Here is a 17,294-nt window from a genome sequence, read left to right as displayed (position 1 = left end):
GCTTCTGACTTTTGTCTGTGCCCCTGAAGAATCTATAACACTACTTTTATAAGCAATTTTGTCATATTGCCCATATTGAGCTTCTTTCTAGTCAACCTAAACTCCTGAGTATTTTTAATATATGTAACTGTGAAGCTGGGTGGTCAAGAGAGATTAGAACATAAATCCATGAAGAATAATGTACACTGGGCATCTGGCAGCACGTAAATGCTATTATTACTATCATTATTATTGTTACTATTATGACTGTTCTCCAGTACTAATACAGTGTTTTCCTAATTGAATCTAAATACAGGATTTTACTTTTCTTAAATTTATATAGTTCGTTTTGACTCATCTTGGCAATATGTTCAGATCTTGCTTCTCTTTCTACTCTAACATATTTAGCTATTTATAGCTATGTGTACATGCAGAAATGGATCCTGAACAGGTCAAGTTTATAGGACATAACTGTATGGCAAACCGCAAAACTACTCCTTTAATAAATTAATCTATACAATGAGACTTGCTCATCAAGTGCTGAATCTTATTTTTTTGCCATTTAGCCCATACTTTCTGATCACTCTCATAAGGCTATCACAAGAGCTGTACCAAATGTTACCCTAAGGTCAGCATACCGAATGTGTAGTACATTGTGGCATATATTTTTATCTCTAATTAGAATTTTTTCTCATAACCTCTCGATAATCAACTACATTTTTTTGGAAGCCTCTATGTAAGTTCTTACATTTCCTACTAAGTTAATATGGACATCCCTTTTCTTATCTTGGTTTTGGGAAACAAACATGCAAACAATGCAAGTTGAGCTTTTAATTGTTGTTGAGCTTCACTTGATCTCTGTTTATGTTAATAAAAGAACTGATTCCTTCGACTGCAGTTTAAATACAAACAAGGCTACCGCAAACAACTTGGCCACCATATTGGATTCCGGAATCTGCAAGATGACCCAAAGCTTGTGCTGTCCATGAATGTAGCCAAAATGCAGAGTGAAAGAGAATACAAGAAGGACTTTGAGAAGTGGAAGACTAAGTTCAGCAGCCCAGTGGACATGTTAGGAGTGGTGCTGGCCAAGAAATGTCAGGCCTTAGTCAGTGATGTGGACTATAAGAACTACCTGCATCAATGGACATGCCTGCCTGACCAGAATGATGTTATTCAAGCTAAAAAAGTTTATCAACTGCAGAGTGAGGTCAGTTTCTATTTCATTGAATAGCTTATATATTACCATTTGAGTAACCATTTAGTCACAAAGAGGAATTATTATTGAATATCTAAAAGGCATCTGTTTGTACTATGTAGAATCACGTGAGGCAAGGGTTGAAATGAGGATGGGGTTTTGATGGAGTGCTTTGTATTTTCACAGAATTTGTATAAGTCTGACCTTGAGTGGCTGAGAGGCATAGGATGGAGTCCCCTGGGTTCTTTGGAAGCAGAAAAGAACAAGCGGGCCTCAGAAATCATCAGTGAGAAGAAATACCGTCAGCCTCCAGACAGATACAAGTTCACCAGCATTCCTGATGCCATGGACATAGTTCTGGCAAAGACAAATGCCAAAAATAGGAGTGATGTGAGTAACTCTTTATAAATAAATAGAAAAATTATAGTGCCTAATACCCAGTAGGTGCTCCATATCATTTGCTTAATTAATTAGTAGAATAGCGTAGCATTGTATCATACAACATAGCACAACGCAGTATAATGTGTAATATTGGTTGCTTCATTTGAATTATCAACTACCCTATCCTGGATCATGTAGAATGGGTTAATATCAGTTTCTGTCACCTAAAGCTTTCTTATTTACTTATTTTCTACCTATTTATCCACCCACCCATCCATCCTGTAAATGAGAAAATTTTTAAACATGTTTTTTTTTCTTTTGAAATTTGAATGCATTAAAGACCCAAATTTTGTGTTGGGATAAAGTGTATGAGAGGGCAATATTTTGAGTATTTTGCACAGGCGAAGTGGAAATGTGATATAGAGTGTATTTTCTGCCAGTTGAATATAATGTATTTAGCTTAGCCAAATCAAGACAAGTAATAATACTATACATACACGTACGTGTTTGTGCGCGTGTGTGTGTGTGTGTGTGTATCCCATCTTCAACTTATTTTTCTCTCCAGCACTGATAGCAGTGTCTTGCCATGTAACTCTAAATATTTATTGAATGAAATAAACGAAAGATAGCAGTGTAGAGTAATTCTATGCAAAGAGAAAGATTACTCATCATTGTTCAGTGAGAACCATAACCCTGAAAACTATAGAAAGTTGATTATGTGCACTGAGATTCTGGAACTGATAGGAAAGTTTGAATTGATATAATAATTGTTTGGGTCTTAGAAAGATCTGAATACTTATGCTATATATTTTACACATGTCATATATATTAGTTTTATTATAAAGCTCATAACCAGCTTAGAGTAAGCATTTGATAAATTGTAGCGCCTCTCTTCCCAATCAACCCCACACAGACTTCTCACAATTTTTATATCCAAAATTTATAATAAATGCTGACCCATCAGTTTTATTATAAATATTCAAGTTTTCATTTCTTTTGTTTGTTTTTACCATGGTGATTTGAATCCAACAGGCTGGCTAATAAAGCAGCAGATTTATGCAAAATATCTCCCCCTTTGGAATCCAAGTTTCTTTTCTATGAAACAGAGCTATTTACAGAGCTCTGAACTAGTAATGTAGGCAAGAGAAAAACCCTCAATCATGAAATTTATCAATGTTAAAAATGCCTCCTGACAAACCTTTTCAATAGTATGTTCTGGTTATGGGAATGCTGAGATACAGATCCCCTTAGGCCTTGGAAGAGGGCCACTTGGATCCTTGAGCCTGCTGTCTTTCCTTTAAATAATAAACCAATACATCGATCTCAGTATAAACAAATATTAGTATTTTCTGTTTTTCAGGGATGGAGGGGCACAGGGTTGTGGTAAAAATGACACATGCCATGGAAGTAATGGTCCAACTTAGTGGTTCTCAACCAGGGACAATTTTGTCCCACAGGGGACATTTGGCAACACTTAGAGACCTTTGCAGTTGTCACAACTTGAGGGTGGCATGCTACTGGCATCTAGTGGATAGAAGTCAGGGGTGCTGCTAAACTTTCCAAAAACATACAGGACAGCGCCCCTACAACCAAGAATCCTCCAGTATATAACACCAGTAGTGCTGAGGTTGAGAATATCTGATCTTCATAAGAAAGGTTAGTACAGAACCAGGATGAATGTATGTGGAAATCACAAGCCTTGCTTTGTTTTGGTCCTGAAGGTCTTAGCTTCTCTGGGTTATGTGAACTCTAGTAAGTATGTTCAGGAGGGAGAAAAGCACCAACCCCTGTACACCACGCTGCATGCCTCAAGGAGGAATTGACAAGTCCAAGGAACCAGTGAGACTTCTAAGAATTTTTTATATTTAAATAATTTCAGGCATACAGAAGTTGCCAAAATAGTACAAATAATTTATACATATGTATACACACAACAAATATATAAATATAATTATGTATGTGTATATCTTCATCCCAGTTCCCCAATTGTTCGCATTAGTCACATTTGCTTTTTTCCTTCTCTGTTTTTTTGTTTCATATATATGTAAGTTGCTGCATGATTGCCTCTCCCAAAATATTTCCATGTACATCTCCTGAAAACAAGAACATTCCCTTATGAAACCACAGTGCAGTGATCAAAATCAGGAAATTAAAGTTGAAACACTGCTGTAGAATTTATTCAGTTTTACACTAATGCCCTTTACACAAAATAAAAACTATTTTCTGGTCCAGAATCCAATCCAAGATCACACACTGCATTTGGTTTTCATATCTGTAGTCTCCTTTAATGTGGGCTGGCTCTTCACTATTCCTTTGTCTTCCAAGTCCTTGACATTTGGGAAGAGCACAGGCCAGGTATTTTGCAGAATCTCCCTCAGTTTGGGTTTGTCTATTGTTTCCTTATGATTAGGGTCAGGTTTTGTACTTGTAGCAGGACATCATGTGTTGTATCCTCCTCCATATGTCATATCAAGTGGTATATGATTTCAGTTCATTCCATTATTGATCATTTTAAGTATTTACTTGGTTAAAATGGCATTGCGAGGTTCCTCCATTGTCAAATTACTATTTTATCTTTTGTAATTGATAATATTCTCTGACCATTGTTTTTCATCAGACTTTCACCCCCTCGTTTTAGTAAACCAATGAGATTTTTGTTTGGGTCGTCTTGTCTTCTGTTGAAGAAAGACAGGATGGCTCTGGGACATATAAGAGATTTTGATAAATTCCGTACAAAATTCTCTTGGGATTTGTAATCCACCCAGGTTATTATAAAATATATCTATAAATGCATAGGGAATGCGACTCCCTAATTTCTAGATACACCTCAAATATGTCATTTTTTGAGAAGGGAAGGGCCATCTCCTGGTTAAACACTAAGGGGAACTTTTAAATTCAGTTGGAGAACTTCTCTATTTGATGATCATGAAAAGACTCTGATTACCTGGATTGACTTCTAATGGGCAGGGTTTTTGTAACCTTAAAAATGTATTTCATACGTTATATTTTGAAAGGCAGTTATATCCCAGACAAGTAAAAAAATATACTACCTACTTTTTGCTTATATTAACTGCTTATGTTAAGAAGAATTCATCAGTTAAGATGAATTCATCACTTCAGTTGAATTCAGTAATCCTGTTTGAAGTTAATGATGTCATTCACTAATCTAGCAAAACACTGAAAAGCTCTTATTTCTCATTTTAGAGACTTTATAGAGAAGCTTGGGACAAGGACAAGACTCAAATCCACATCATGCCTGATACACCTGACATTATTCTGGCTAAAGCAAATTTAATTAATACAAGTGATGTAAGTATCCAAAATCAGCATGTATTTCAGAAAGCTTTTAATTGCTTCTAAGGCAGTGAATTTATTTGGAAGTAAATTTTGCAGGTCTGAATGATTTTAATTAATAAACTACATGTGACTTAGATTCCTTATTTAGTCATTTTTAGCTTGAGTATCAAAATAATTGTCATTCCCTGCCTCAGGTAGAGTTGGGAGTCTGCTGTCATTCCTTGTAGTCCTTTATCCACACACACCATCATGGTTTATATTGCTCTCCCCTATGTGGATGGGAGCTTCTCAGGATCAGACAGTTTGTCTTGGGCCTGCAGTGCTTAGCTAGTAGAGTGCCCAGCACGCATGGAATTCAATAAAATTTCAAATGAAGGAGCATAAAAAAAAAGCCACGCAGATTTTTGTTTTTAGATTCTTTTTTAAAAAAGATTTTATTTAAAAAAGAAAAGATTTTATTTATTTATCCATGAAAGAGAGAGGCAGAGACACAGGCAGAGGGAGAAGCAGGCTCCTCATGGGGAGCCTGATGCCGGACTTGATCCCCGGACCCGGGATCACGCCCTGAGCCGAAGGCAGATGCTCAACTGCTGTACCACCCGGACGTCCCCTATTTTTATTTTTATTGTCATCATAGCATAATCACCTGAAATCTGTAGATATAAAAATTAAATATTTTTAAGGTAAATTTCAAACTCTAATAGACTTCAGTGTTACATAATATATTAGAATAATGCCACAAATGAATAAAATATAAACACATTCCAAGATCAATGGGCATTTTAAACAGTCTCATTTCTGGATAAAGTACATTAAATTGCATTTTCAATTATTTCATTAACAAATCTGAAGAAACAAATTATTTCACTTAAGCTTTTAAATTCAACAATTAAAATTTCCTCCAAAAAATCTTAGATTTAAAAAATTATTGAAGGATTTATGTTTCTTACCTACAGATGTGGATCCTATTATGGACAGCCCTATGTTATGAAATAGACAATTTTACAACATGTTAGCTACGTGGAAGAAACAGCCCATTAGGCATAATTTTTCCCCATAAAAGGCATTGCTCTTTTCTAACAAAAACTTCTAATGAAACACTCAAAGTTAATTGGAAAACAGCACCTAAATGATATTTTATCATTTCTCTATCAATTTACTTCTGCCTCATTCTCATAAGTATTTGGGAAGAGCTGAAATTTAATTTTGTTGATTTGGGTAATCGAAGAGTTTTAAAGTTTGAAATAGGATCATTAGCAATCAATGGGCATAACTTCCAATTACATCTGACTATTCTAGAGCAGATACTATTTTCAGGGACTCTTAAAATATTTAGCACATTGCATTCATTATGCTGCAGTTGTTTATGGAAAACAGTTTTTCACAAAGTGATCTTCATCTCTTAACAGAAAATCTATCGAATGGGTTACGAAGAATTGAAGAAAAAAGGTTACGATCTTCCCCTTGATGCCATACCAATCAAAGCGGCAAAAGCATCCCGAGAAATTGCCAGTGAAGTAAGACTTTATCCGCTATTTATATTGATTTGATTGCAATTTGTCACTTTAAAGCAGTTTCAATTTAACCTTAAATTGAATAAAATTTTCCAAGGCATAACAAATCAAAACAGAGTGAAATGACCCCAAAGATGTAATGTGGGATGAGGATAAACTCAAGGTATTTATAGCTGTAGCTAGAATTCGTATGAAATGTATTATGTATGAAATTTGTACCTGGAGTTAGTTTTAAATCTTTCCTATCAAAAAAATTAAATTTGTGGCTCTCTAGGCTTTGAGAAATATGGGGAGTTAATGTGTTTTGCAATTGCAACATGAGTTAATCTTGAAAGGAACAAGACATATTTTTTCCTTCAGTACAAGTACAAGGAAGGCTTTCGGAAGCAGCTTGGCCACCACATCGGAGCCCGAAACATCGAGGATGACCCCAAGATGATGTGGTCCATGCATGTGGCCAAGATCCAGAGTGACAGGGAGTACAAGAAGGACTTCGAGAAGTGGAAGACCAAGTTCAGCAGCCCCGTGGACATGCTGGACTTGGTCCTGGCCAAGAAGTGCCAGACCTTAGTCAGTGACATAGACTATAAGAACTACCTGCACCAGTGGACGTGCCTGCCTGACCAGAACGATGTCACCCATGCTCGACATGCCTACGACCTCCAGAGCGATGTGAGTCTAAGATTTTCCTTTGGCCAACTAAACACCATGTCTGCTTTCCTAAGAAGCAAATTTTCCCTAAAGTAACCAGAGTTGAGTTTACACTACTGAATTCTATGTCCCTAAATTAATGCCCATGCCCTATCCAGTCCCCCGAATATCTGGAGGCACCATTATCCCACAGAGAAAGAGCAAAGTCCCGATTGCTTTGATGAAAGCTTCTAATATGCTGATCTAGAAGAGTTGGGCCATTCTCTATGTGCTGTTTTCTAAAATAAAAGGTTTTCCAACATATGCTTCTAATTTAAATATTCATCAATTCACAACACATACCAAAATTTGTAAATTTCCCAAGAACTCAAGCATTAAAATACACAGTATAGTAAAATATATAATACATAATTTTATTTCTTTAGGGGGATATCATTATGCTTATGTTAAGTGGTTTGTCACCTATAATTTCAGAATTTGTACAAGTCTGACCTTCAGTGGCTAAGAGGCATTGGCTGGTTACCTAGTGGCTCCCTTGAGGATGAGAAGAACAAGAGAGCTACCCAGATTTTGAGTGATCACGTTTACCGTCAGCACCCAGATAAATTCAAGTTTTCTAGCCTTATGGACTCCATCCCAATGGTTTTGGCAAAAAACAATGCTATTACCATGAACCATGTAAGTCTTGTCTTTACTTGAAGGGGGTACTTATGTATGTGTATGTGTATATGTGTGTAAACATGGACAACTATTTCTATAAAAAGAAAAATCTATATAATTCTTTTGCTTGGTATTAAAGTGTTTTTTTTTTAAGATTTATTTATTTATTCAGAGAGAGAGAGGCAGAGACACAGACAGAGGGAGAAGCAGGCTCCATGCAGGAAGCCTGACATGGGACTCGATCCCAGGTCTCCAGGATCATGCCCTAGGCTGCAGGCGGCGCTAAACCGCTGCACCACCAGGGCTGGCCTTAAAGTGGTTTCTTAAGTAAGGGCTGTGCTCTTACTGATATGAGACATCTAGACCTGAAGGTGTCAGAAATACAGAGCAGATTATATTCTCATTAAAAACCAGATTATTAAAAAAAAAAGAACCAGATTATTTTTATGTGTCTATTCATTACTCATTACTAGCCTGTATTAATCACTTCTTTGTTTGTTTTAGCGCCTTTATACAGAAGCTTGGGATAAAGATAAAACCACTGTCCACATTATGCCAGATACCCCTGAAGTTTTACTAGCTAAACAAAACAAAATAAATTACAGTGAGGTAAGCAGTATATTCGTGGTGCATGATATATTTTACTTACACTGCAGTTTATAAATGAAACTTAGGATAATTTATGTCTATTTCAGAAACTATATAAACTTGGCCTAGAAGAAGCCAAGAAGAAAGGCTATGATATGCGGCTGGATGCCATTCCCATCAGGGCAGCCAAGGCCTCCAGAGACATTGCAAGTGAAGTAAGTGCACCTAAAAAGTTCTTTGACTCAAAGATTTCTTTCTGTCTCCTGGTTATATAGCACGGCAAGAAAGCCATGAGGTTAAAGTTCTTGCTCACAGTCTTTTTTCCAAGTAAATAGTTTAAAATAATGGTAATAAAATTCTCAACACAGAGCTATGGTTGAGTCCATAATAACACGCATTTCTAAATATTGGCCATTTCTTGCTGAATGAAAGCACTGGATACTTGACTATAGTTCAGACATCCTTTGGGCTTTTCCACATGATATATTCTTACATACAATTGAACCCATTGTAGGATTCCTTCAAAACTAACCTGTGCCTTATGAGCCAGGGAACCTACAAGGGCTGAATGAATAGGACATGTTTTTCATAGTCCAAGCATCTACATGTACTATATGTTTGTTTCTGCATCTGGTGATTGGTTGCCAATATTTATCTTTTTTAAGTGATGGCTTTGCTTACATTTCTAGGAACTTTTATCCTTCTATTTTATTAGTCCATGAAGTCAAAAATATATTTTTATTTTCAAAATATGAGAAGTAACCATCATAATTTAAAATAAATGGTCAACAATCACAGAAACGTTAAAAGTATTAACATATACCAATATAACATGTAAGACCTGCCATTAAAATTCATATTTGTAAAAAAAAAAAAAATTCATATTTGTAGAAAATATTTAAGGACACAGAAGAATGCTTATATAATACTTAGAAAAAGCAGGTCCTATTTTAATTTTATTTTGTCACACACACTATAAAAAGCAGTTATATGGTGGTTATCACTGAATAATAGAATAATGTCTTTAGTTTTTGTATACATATATATTTGTTTTTTAAGTGGTTTACAAAGTACACATATTTATATACAGGAGAAAATTAGTGTATTTTTAATGAATAGAAAAATTGGGACCTTGTAGTTTCTTTTACTAAAAACTAAAAGAGTTGATTATCTTTCTTCTTCTAGTACAAGTACAAAGAAGGCTATCGTAAGCAGCTTGGCCATCACATTGGTGCCCGAGCGATACATGATGACCCCAAGATGATGTGGTCCATGCATGTGGCCAAGGTCCAGAGTGACAGGGAGTACAAGAAGGACTTTGAGAAGTGGAAGACCAAGTTCAGCAGCCCCGTGGACATGCTGGACTTGGTCCTGGCCAAGAAGTGCCAGACCTTAGTCAGTGACATAGACTATAAGAACTACCTGCACCAGTGGACGTGCCTGCCTGACCAGAACGATGTCACCCATGCTCGACATGCCTACGACCTCCAGAGCGATGTGAGTACGTGAAGATCATGATGGCATGCAAAGGTAGGAAATCAGTGAACTAATTCCTCTTGGAGAAGGTAGCAATAGGTGGCACCAAGCTTATCAGCCCCTGCAAGGTAGGAATGGCATTTCTTCTTTCCTTGGGAGTATTAATTAACTTTCCAGGCCAGAAAGGAATATTGTCTCATATACTGCCTGTCCATCAAACTGTGTTTTTAAGAGTGTTTTTTGTTTCATATCTTTTAAATGAAACGTTTTCCTAATGCAGAGATAAATATTTATTGACTATTTGTCTCAACAGAATATGTACAAGTCAGATCTGCAGTGGTTGAGAGGCATCGGCTGGGTTCCTATTGGCTCTTTGGATGTGGAAAAATGCAAAAGAGCAACTGAAATTTTGAGTGATAAAATCTATCGCCAGCCTCCAGACAAATTCAAATTTACCAGTGTGACTGATTCTTTGGAACAAGTGTTAGCCAAGAATAACACCATCACGATGAACAAGGTGAGGCTTCAAAATTCAGAGAACCATGGTAGGACAGCCAAATCAAAAAGAAGCATAATCAAAGAAAGAAAGCAAGCATTGAGCAACAAAAGACATCTATCTATCTACCCATATATATGTGTCGCTTATATTTAATATTTGCTTCAGTAATTATTTCATAGTTTTGATACAATAGTATATTTTAATGGAAAATCATCTTTATATATAAAAGATGCCCTCAATTTCCTTTTGTTAACATACACTTCAGATTATCATAAGGTACTAAATATGTTTTATGAACTAATTACTTGAAGATGTGTCTACCATACATAATGTGGATAAAATGTATAACCTTTTGTTATTTGTTTATAAAATTTTGGTGGCCCTGAAATTCTTATTAATTATAAAACTGAATTTTTTTCTGATGACATGTTATATATTCTTTGATAGCGTTTATACACAGAAGCCTGGGACAAAGACAAGACCCAGGTCCACATCATGCCAGACACACCAGAAATTATGTTGGCAAGAATGAACAAAATCAACTACAGTGAGGTAGGAACAGATGCTAATTCTATGAAGTTTGCATGCCATTTCTTATTTCAGCTAATCTGTCCCAGGTGATGTAAGACTACATAACAACTTCATAGAGGATCTTTTTTCTTGCTCCATGTGACTAGTAACTCGTGCATTTCTCAATCCTCATCCTAAACATCAAACTTTAATTCAAATTATCACTTATGAAGTGAAAGATATGTGAACTCTAATGATTTAAGTGGTAATCATAAGATGGATCAGACCTTTTCCTTTTAGCAATTTTTAAAGTTAGGAAATTAGCAATAGAATAATCTTCTATTCGTGTCTTCTCCTTATGCTGTATTGCTGTGCTAGATATATTTTCCATGTGTGATTTTTCTCAAATTGTGGTTTAAAGTCATGATTTAAGATTTTTTAATGTATAAAATTAAGTCAAGGACTAAAATTACAGTATTATCAGTAAGACAGAAAAAGAGAGAGAGAGGACCCCTCCAGGGTATGTATTAGCAAGCCCATTCCTTCTTACTTTCTGTGAGCATCAGGCCGTATACCCCCATGTCAGAACCATGAATGGTTAGGCGGAAAGGTCAGCCTCTCTTCTAGTACAAGCGTCCCCACCCAACAGGTTGTCATCCTACCTTTGTGTTCTCATTCACAAGGAGTTTAAATCAGCCCATTTCTGGAAAATTCCATGAGAAGATGCTTCTGATATAGAGTTCTCTCTGCAGACTTATATAGTCCTCTGAGGCAGTGCAAAACCAGTCTCTGCCAACTCTGGAGATGAGGGTAGCTACTGTGGTGCCTCCCCTGCCTTCTCGTCCCAGCATCTCTTTCTGATCCAGACAATCCCCAGTTCCAGGCCATTCGTCACATGACCTCCCTGCTAGAATATGACCCTCCAAACCAAACAAGATCCTGCAAGTGTAGAATACAGTTGACATCTTTCCTCTTCTGGACATACGACCTCCCATTTCGGCACTCAGTGCCTCAGAGCACACGGGCAGCTCTGTCGCCGCTGGGAGACATGGAACTTAGGATCACCTCAAACCCTAAGACATTTTACATGGGCTTAAGCTAGGTTTCCTCTCTCCTGCATTTATACATTTGGCAGCTTAAATTCAGTTTAAAATCCTGATGATGAAGAAAAAAAAATTGTTTAAAATCAGCTCAGGGATCCCTGGGTGGCTCAGTGGTTGAGCGTCTGCCTTTGGCTCAGGGTGTGATCCTGGGGTCCTGGGATCGAGTCCTGCATCGGGGCCTGCTTCTCCCCCTGCCTGTGTGTATGTGTGTCTCTCTCTGTGTGTCTCTCATGAATAAAAAAAAAATAAAATCTTTAAAAAATATATTAAAATCAGTTCAAAGAGTAACCTTTATCTCTACAATTTCTTCTTCCTAGATAGATTAAGCGTATTTAACTGTGTGGAGATTTTTGTGAACCTGATTTTTCTGTCAGTTGGTATATTAGTTATTTCTCCCAGCTTTGTGCTACCAGCAAAGAAAATACCGTTTCTTTGAAAGTATAAGTCAACAGCATATAACTCTTATATAACTTAGAGAATTTAGCTAGATGAGCCACCATCTTAAGTTTGGTGAGTGCAAACTATAATTTTAGCACTCCTATAACTCATAATTGTCCCTAAACACAAAAATCAAGTCCCACTTGCAAAGCTAAAAGGATTGAATTTTTTAGCTAAACCTATAATATAGATCCTGTATATTTATAGGAAAGCATGGACTGTGTATGCAGGAATTTCAGGAGACAAAGAGCCTCTCTATCTGACTGCTCAGCAGTTCTGGAATTCTGGACTCTATTTGCTGCAAAAGCTCAAATACTGTAATTGGTTCAAAGAGACCCAGGGATAATGCCCTGAACTGAGGTTCTAACCTGCCTGGTCTGCGTTCTCTGTCTCTCAGCTTAGTTCAGTGCTTTTGTATTTTTTTTTCTTCATTTGGGATAGGAAGGTAAAATGCAAGTTTGATTATGTCACTCTTCCTCAAAGATTATTATTGATTTCCTATTTCCTGTGAAATTAAACAAAATTGTTCAGCAACAAGACTTTGGTCCATCTCCAGATTCTTTTCAGTCCTTTCCTGCCACTTGTCCTTGGCACTGCTCCCCTCTTCCTTTGACACACCTGCACCTTCACTCCCTTGTGGTTTGATTCATGCAACTCCCTCAGGCCTTGACTGCCATTGCAGTCTACTGAAACCATACTAATCACTCACGGTCCAGGGCAAAAATTAGTCCCTCTACACAAACTCTCCTGATTCTTCATAATTACTGCTTCCCAGAGCTCTTGGTTAATAATACGATTAAACCACCTCTCGTGGTTTGACTTTTTGGTAGCTTGGTCTGTAGGTCAACAGTCTTTTTGTCAATTCCCGTAGGAACCTTGACAATGGAAGACGTCTCATACTCATCTTTGATTTCCAAGTACCCAGCACAGTCACAGCACACAGTCAGTGCAGAATAAATGTGGATTGAATTAGCTTCCATGATCAACAGTTAATCAAGTCTTTCCCTCTTATCCACATTTTGCCACGGTAGACCCTTGTGTTTCAACTTAATATTTTAGTTCTCTTCAAAACTTATTCATAGTTCTAAGAATCTTGAAACAGTGGATAATACCTATGTTTATTTTTTCTTTTTTTTTTTTTTAGATTTTTATTTATTCATGAGAGAGACACAGGCGCAGAGATATAGGCAGAGAAGCAGGCTTCATGCAGGGAGCCTGATGTGGGACTCGATCCTGGGACTCCAGGATCACGCCCTGAACCAAAGGCAGATGCTCAACCGCTGAGCCACCCAGCTGTCCCAATATCTATGTTTAGTTAGTTCAACCTAATTGTTAAAAATAAAGCTGCAATGTTCTCTATATGCATCATTTTTAAGTCTTCAGCAAACAGTGCAAAGGCTTAGAACTCTGAGATTATTATAGGCACCCTACCTGTGTTGAACTTAGTGAATTATCTTAGTCCCCTGTGGGTTTTTGGATATGAATGTCAACATCTATGTATATTTACATATTTTCTGCCCAAACTTAGAGTCTGTATAAACTCGCCAATGAAGAAGCAAAGAAGAGAGGCTATGACCTGCGAGTTGATGCCATCCCAATTGTGGCTGCCAAGGCCTCCAGGGACATCGCCAGTGATGTGAGTTCCGGTGTCACCCCAAATATATAATCAGGCTGATGTGACGTTTTCACTGAACTAAATCTTCAAAAAGAACTTTCCTCACCCTTTGGAAATATGTCCTAATGTATTTATGTGGGATTTTTCGAAAATCTAGAAAAATCTTTTTCGATGTTCATACAAGGGGTTTATAACCTTTAGGACACAGTATCTTCAATGAAAACTAACCCACCAAAAACAGAGAAAGATCCATTCACATGGAAATGTTTAGAGCATATCTGTAGGGTTGGAGATAGAGTAATCATCAAAATGCTTCTAGAAAGTAGAATGTACAATATTCACAAAATTAATGACACTTGCTATTATAATTCATCTAAGATTATGAAAAGAAGGCAGTGGATCAGTATCAGAGGTGGCTACTAGCCCAAGATTGTGCCCTTAATAACAGCTCCTGGCTCTCTAGCACAGAAGATTCTTGAGGAACAGACCACTGCTCTAAAAATCAAGGGCCTAATATTTGGGAATATGGTAACACTGCCCTTTATATTGTGTTAGTGACTCAGTTTATATATGTTGGACCTTCCCTACAAATGGCTTTGTCAATAATCATAAATAAGAATCATAACTAAAAGTATTGAGAATTCTGTGCTAAGAGCTTGACATGTGTTATACTTCATAATTATCCTAGGATGTAAGTGTTGTCATTATCCCTGTTTTATGGATAGCTTAAGCAACTTGTCTAAAATCAAACTCTTTGCATCTGGTAGAATTGAAACTCCAGACAACCTCATTCCTTCCCACTGTACCATATTGCCTCCCGATGACCCATCTGTACTTTTCATACTTAGTTATCTTTGAGACTAGAGGCACGTATTTGGAATAACTGGCTCAGATCCCAGGACAACATCATTGGACATGGAATAGTAAAAACATTCTTGGTCTATGCAGGTGTAGAACCTATGAGTTTTTTGGAGCATGCTCTACCCAATCGGACCACTATGTCAGTTTTAGTAGTAAACTAATACCAGTATTATGTTGGTATACTAATAGTATGCTATTAGTTCATAGTAGTATAATAACTAGTATACTAATACTAAACAAGGTCCTAGGCCCTAGAGTACTACATCCTTACAGGAACCAGACATTCATTTTATGACTTATTAAACATGCCATGTCACCAAGTACATCTCTTTCCTGACCTACTTTTAGTACCTAAAATTCATTTCTCCAAATTCCTATGTTCAAACGGCCTCTCCTTATTGTGGGCAACACCTTCCTCCAGAATTATTCCTGATCACTAGGCCAAAAGTGATTTGGAATATGAACTACAACTATACAGACTCCATCTATTTTCTTAGCTCTAGAAGCTTCGAGGGTAAAGGTCAAGATACTAGCTTGAGTTAGTGTTTATTAGCAAAAGTTAACTTACAACTTTGATGTAAGAAAGGTGATTTTGTACAGATTTTGACCTCCAAGGGCTTCTAATAAAAACCTGATTTGTGTGTTTTCATCTCAGTACAAATACAAAGATGGTTACCGAAAGCAGGTTGGCCACCACATCGGAGCCCGAAACATCGAGGATGACCCCAAGATGATGTGGTCCATGCATGTGGCCAAGATCCAGAGTGACAGGGAGTACAAGAAGGACTTTGAGAAGTGGAAGACCAAGTTCAGCAGCCCCGTGGACATGCTGGGGGTGGTCCTGGCCAAGAAGTGCCAGACCTTAGTCAGTGACATAGACTATAAGAACTTCCTGCACCAATGGACGTGCCTGCCTGACCAGAACGATGTCATCCACGCTCGGCAGGCCTATGACCTCCAGAGCGATGTGAGTACAGCATCTATGAAAGAGTTGTGTTCAGAAATTAAACTATATAAAAGTTTTCCTTTATTTGCAACCCAACTGGCCCAATTAAGTTAGGATTTATTGATCAGTGAATGAGATTTCAATCAGAATATACTTTGATTGCTTTATCATGAATATGTTTAATAGGCTTGATAAGGAAAGGAAGTTTACAGACTGGATTTGGTCCTATAAAAACAAAACTGGACTTAAGCAATGTTCGAATTCAGAGTCCACCAGATGGAGACATTTTCTTTTATTCTTTTAGGGGGCTAGAAACCACACATTTTTATTTTTAAAAAAATTACTCTGAATTTTGTTTTTAGCTTCTTTGCAAACCAAATGAGGTTATAATTAGCATTCTGATGCCTACTACAATGCTAATTGTTATTCTTATGAAATAAAAGAAGTTGCTATGTTTAGGGTCAGTTCACTGGCCTCTTCTCTTAGCATGGCTCTCGGTCGAGGGGTCACATGGTAATGACAGACCCTAGGAGCTAGTGCACCTGCTTTTGATATCAAATATGGGTGTGAGAAGCACATTTCCTCCAGCACATAGTTTATAAACATTTGAAGGGATTATTAAGCATTAGAGGATTTTAGAGAATAAAATAAGTCAATAATAATTATACAGATAGCTGTATTGGAAACTGTACAGCCCACCTGTGGAAATGCCGACACTTATTCTGTAGTTTTTGACATACAGAACCCTGTTTTGCAATGGTGTCCAAAAAGAAAAGCTTTGCCTGCACATGAAAGAAAGCTAAAATGGCTAGTGTCGCCCATGGAGTGACAGCATTGACAGACTGCTTGCATCTATTTGTTGAGTGCCTTTTCAAGATCTCTTCCCCAACATTGTGATATACAGTCTTAATGGTTATTTGAAAGTTAACAGTCATTTGAAAGTTAAGAAGCACTCCAGAGGTATAAAAAGTTATTGTTCTCATTCTTACTGTTGTTATTTAGGGGGCAAGTAGCAGTCAGCATAGGGTAATTCCAAAAGGCTTTTTGTCTAGACTGCAAAATAGCAGTTTCTATTTTCTACTTAATGGATGTTATGGGTAAAATCCCTCAAATGAGCTGGGCAAAGGTCCAATTCCTTTGTTGTGAAGTAGTTATGAGTACTTAATAGGTTCACAAAAATCCATAGCAGAAAAATGATTTAAAATAAATCACAATGTTATAACCATATTTTGGCAAATGGAACTCCAATAAGAAAATAAAAACATAATAAAATAAATCACAAGAAGGACACCTGGGGTGCTCAGTTGTTGAGCATCTATCTTTGACTCAGGTCATGATCCTGGGGTCCTTGAATTGAGTCCCACATTGGGCTCTCCACAGGAAGCCTGCTTCTCCCTCTGCCTGTGTTTCTGCCCCTCCCTCTCCCTCTCCCTCTCCCTCTCCCTCTCCCTCTCCCTCTCCCTCTCTCTCTCTCTCTCTCTCTCATGAATAAATAAAATCTTAAAAAAAATAATTAAATCACAAGAGAAAGGTATGGAAAGACAATTCTGGAAAGCAGTCAATCTTCTGGTCTTGAGC

General features: G+C 37.2%; 1 protein-coding gene across 22 annotated transcripts in view; it reads left to right on the top strand.

The window, feature by feature from the left end:
• Nucleotides 1-17,294, top strand: part of NEB (nebulin) — a 200,154-nt gene that overhangs the window by 69,962 nt on the left and 112,898 nt on the right. For all 22 annotated transcript variants that reach the window (XM_077861706.1, XM_077861712.1, XM_077861711.1 and 19 more), the window contains exons 53-65: nucleotides 878-1,189; nucleotides 1,364-1,567; nucleotides 4,763-4,867; nucleotides 6,265-6,372; nucleotides 6,730-7,041; nucleotides 7,495-7,698; nucleotides 8,185-8,289; nucleotides 8,376-8,483; nucleotides 9,454-9,765; nucleotides 10,058-10,261; nucleotides 10,691-10,795; nucleotides 13,823-13,930; nucleotides 15,426-15,737. In XM_077861706.1, the coding sequence (XP_077717832.1) occupies nucleotides 878-1,189; nucleotides 1,364-1,567; nucleotides 4,763-4,867; nucleotides 6,265-6,372; nucleotides 6,730-7,041; nucleotides 7,495-7,698; nucleotides 8,185-8,289; nucleotides 8,376-8,483; nucleotides 9,454-9,765; nucleotides 10,058-10,261; nucleotides 10,691-10,795; nucleotides 13,823-13,930; nucleotides 15,426-15,737 (2,499 nt within the window). The remainder of the gene's footprint in view (nucleotides 1-877; nucleotides 1,190-1,363; nucleotides 1,568-4,762; nucleotides 4,868-6,264; nucleotides 6,373-6,729; nucleotides 7,042-7,494; nucleotides 7,699-8,184; nucleotides 8,290-8,375; nucleotides 8,484-9,453; nucleotides 9,766-10,057; nucleotides 10,262-10,690; nucleotides 10,796-13,822; nucleotides 13,931-15,425; nucleotides 15,738-17,294) is intronic.

The sequence above is a fragment of the Canis aureus genome, chromosome 20, assembly GCF_053574225.1.
Source record: "Canis aureus isolate CA01 chromosome 20, VMU_Caureus_v.1.0, whole genome shotgun sequence".
Classification (NCBI taxonomy): domain Eukaryota; kingdom Metazoa; phylum Chordata; class Mammalia; order Carnivora; family Canidae; genus Canis; species Canis aureus.
The sequence above is the reverse complement of the archived record's forward strand: the minus strand, read 5'-3'. Positions and strand labels throughout refer to the sequence as shown.